This window comes from Agelaius phoeniceus (genome assembly GCF_051311805.1).
Source record: "Agelaius phoeniceus isolate bAgePho1 chromosome W unlocalized genomic scaffold, bAgePho1.hap1 SUPER_W_unloc_2, whole genome shotgun sequence".
In the NCBI taxonomy this organism is placed as follows: domain Eukaryota; kingdom Metazoa; phylum Chordata; class Aves; order Passeriformes; family Icteridae; genus Agelaius; species Agelaius phoeniceus.
Window position 1 is genome coordinate 8,151,649 of NW_027509867.1, and position 3,617 is coordinate 8,155,265.

The following is a 3,617-nucleotide window of genomic DNA, read 5'->3' on the forward strand; positions in this document are numbered from 1 at the left end:
ACGGCAGCAGCACTGGCAACACCAAGTGCTGCTGCTGCTGCTGCTGCTGCTGGGCACAGCTGCTGGGCCAGCACTGATCTGCCCCAGCTCTGCACACAGACATTGCTGCTGCAGCTCCAGAGAAGGCAACAAAAGGGCATCTCTGCAGAAAACTCTGCTGGGAGATCCTTTGGTTCCTCTAAAGCCATTGAGAGCACAACCCCTCATTGACACAGTCTGTGGGCACAGGGAAGGTGGAGAGAAACGAAATGAGAAATGGCACAAAGATTGACATTTCTTTGTTGACAATATGAAAATACTAAAACAAAGGAAAAAAACCTTCAAAATTATTGAACAAGAAGTATCAAAGATAACTTTTATTACAAGTGATTGTCAGAAATTGTCCAGCAGTTTAATGTTTCTGAAACCATCCAGTCATCAGTCTCCACACAGCAGCCTTGAGCTCCTGGTTCCTCAGGCTGTAGATGAGAGGGTTCAGGGCTGGAGGCACCACCGAGTACAGAACTGACAGGGCCAGATCCAGGGATGGGGAGGACATGGAGGGGGGCTTCAGGTAGGAAAATGTGGCAGTGCTGACAAACAGGGTGACCACAGCCAGGTGAGGGAGGCAGGTGGAAAAGGCTTTGTGCCGTCCCTGCTCAGAGGGGATCCTCAGCACAGCCCTGAAGATCTGCACATAGGAGAAAACAATGAACACAAAACATCCAGAAGATAAACACACACTAACAGCAAGAAGCCCCAGTTCCCTGAGATAGGATTTGGCACAGGAGAGCTTGAGCATCTGGGGCACTTCACAGAAGAACTGGCCCAGGGCATTGCCGTGGCACAGGGGCAGGGAAAATGTATTGGCTGTGTGCATGAGAGCAGTGAGAAAGGCACTGGCCCAGGCAGCTGCTGCCATGTGGGCACAAGCTCTGCTGCCCAGGAGGGTCCCGTAGTGTAGGGGTTTGCAGATGGACACGTAGCGGTCATAGCACATGATGGTCAGCAGATAAAACTCTGATCCAAGGAAGAAGAAAATCAGAAAGACTTGGGCAGCACATCCAGTGTAGGAGATGTTGCTGGTGTCCCAGAGGGAATTGTGCATGGCTTTGGGGACAGTGGTGCAGATGGAGCCCAGGTCAGCGAGGGCCAGGTTGAGCAGGAAGAAGAACATGGGCGTGTGCAGGTGGTGGCCGCAGGCTACGGCGCTGATGATGAGGCCGTTGCCCAGGAGGGCAGCCAGGGAGATGCCCAGCAAGAGGCAGAAGTGCAGGAGCTGCAGCTGCCGCGTGTCTGCCAATGCCAGCAGCAGGAAGTGCCTGATGGAGCTGCTGTTGGACATTTGCTGGGACTGGCCTTGGGGAGCTGTTCATGGAGAAAAGTCAGTGACAGTTTAGGAGGAATTTTTTCCAGCAAAAACAAAGCCTTTTCCCATAGACCCTTCTTGTATAACCCTCTGACACCCTTTTGAATTTCCAGCAGATTTTCCTTCCGCTCCAAGCGGGGATCCCTGGCTGGTGCTGGCTGAGTGGGACATCAGGTTCAGGGCAGCTACACACAGGGTTTTTATTATTCAGCTCTGCTGTGCAGATGTGGGAGGAGGACAGGGACCTGTCCTCGTGTTCCACTTTGAACCCTTGTTAATATAGACGGCCCTGTGAGCATGTGCACCCCCACTGCCAGAGAGCAGGAATGGTAAAATCTGTTTAAATCTTCTAGAGATTTTACAGCTCGTCTTCCCCCTCTCTTGCTATATTCAGATGTCAGTAACTCTCAGCATTTCTGCTGCCCTCAGGGAGAACAGAGTGAGTTCTCTGAGGCAAGGTGGTGAGTGGAGAGTGAGGGGAGGAGGTCTGTCTCCCAGTCCTGTTCCAGGATTCTCTGGGCTTTCATCATTCTTAGACATAGGATGATCATCCTCCCATGTTTCCCATTAAAACCATCCTGACACTGCTGAGAGCAGATGGATCCCCCACAGTCCATCAAATGTCCATTCCTTTCTCAAGGTCGCAGCCCCACATTTGTACCCAGGGAAACACAGGCCTCATTTCACCAACCCAGCAGCATTTTCCCATCCTAGAACTTCTGTGCCTCACCCTCGGGCTTTCAGATAACACAGAGATATTGCAGGACAGGTTTGCATCATGGATTGAAGCTCCCAGCTTGGACTGAAATCTCAGGGAGACTTCCAAGTGTCCTTCTGATGGCATTGGATTGTGGGAGATGCATCTCCTTCCCTGGCTGCACTGACAGCATTGCCCAGAGCCGGGCACTGGGGACAGCGTCACCCTGAGCCAGCTGTGCCCCTGCCAGAGCCCCCAGGGCCGGGCAGCTGCTCCCAGCCCTGTGCTCTGCAGAGGGAACTGGGCCCGGGGCTGCAGAGCTGCCCCACGGCTCTGCTGCAGCTCTGCCTGCACAGGAGGGGCTGCACGCCTTGGAGCCCCGGCCCTGAGGGCAGAGGCTTGGCTGGGGCACAGGAGGGAGGGGGCTTGTTCAGAGCGAGGGGCTGCACTGCAGGGGCTCCTGTGGGCATCTCTAAACTCTCCCTGCCACAGCATTGCTGGGCTTTGTTTTCTCCCATTGCCTGATCTTCTCTCTGCTTCCTGCAGATTTCCCTCCTGCAGGTGTTTCCCTGTGCCTGATCTCTCCCTGCCACCACTCACAGACCCCAAATCTCTGTGCACTCTCCTTGGCCTGACAGAACCCTGCCTGTTTGCAGGGCACAGGCTGGGGGCAGGTTCTGTTTGCAGCTTGGAGAAAGGACAGCTCAGACTGAGCCTGATGGCTCCAGCAAAGGTGATGCTGCTGCTGTCCATGGGCAGAGTGGCTGAAAGCACATTAGGGATCTCCTACTGATCACTAAAAAGAAACAGTTCAGATGTCTCAGGCACTCGTCAAAATTCATAATTATAATTCATAATCAACCTTTATACATATCCCCCCCTCCCTGCCATGCTCCAATAGTGGGAAACTGAATACAAAGTCTTTGAAAGTTTCCTCATTTTTTACAAAGTCCTTGTCTTGGAAATATTCTGTGACTGACCAGAACCCCTCAGCATGTCAGAGCTTCATGAGAATTTCACCTCCCCTGCACCAGAAATCCTCAGAGCTGTACTCACAGGTTCTGCAGGCATTGGGATGTTCCAGCTTGAGCAGATGGCTCCAGGAGCTGCAGCTGCACTGTCCTGCAGCCAGAGGTTCCTGTGCCAAGGGCTGGCAGTGATTGTGCCCCAGGCACTTCTCAGCCCCTTCCCAGCCCTGACTGATTGAAGCTCTCTGTGCCTCTGTGCTGTGCCCGGGCTGGCTGCAGGCAGTGCCCCAGCCCTGCTGGGCTGGCACAAGAGCTGCTCATCCAGAGAAATGTGCTTTTGAAGCTCTTCTTGGTGACCAGGAGCTGCCTCTGGGCCAGGAGCCCAGCCCAGCTCAGCAGCACAGACACAGCACAAGGACTTTAATCAGCCTCTGGGGCTTTGTGCTCAGGCCCTGAACATCAGTCCCTGAGAGGGAGCTGAAGAAACCTCTCCAGAACTCCAAGGCAGAATCCAACTCCAAACTTTCTTGGACTTTTAATGGGTCCCACTGAGGGACACGACTGAACAAGTGTCCCCAGGCCCCAGGCAGAGCAGAGAACTGCA

At 53.7% G+C, this 3,617-nt stretch overlaps 1 protein-coding gene across 1 annotated transcript; it reads right to left on the reverse strand.

Moving 5' to 3' along the window:
- Positions 1 to 391: 391 nt before the first annotated feature.
- On the reverse strand, positions 392 to 1,324 carry LOC143692759 (olfactory receptor 14J1-like). The gene has a single exon (XM_077173000.1). It carries the CDS (start codon positions 1,322 to 1,324, stop codon positions 392 to 394), a length of 933 nt encoding a protein of 310 aa, XP_077029115.1.
- Positions 1,325 to 3,617: the final 2,293 nt, after the last annotated feature.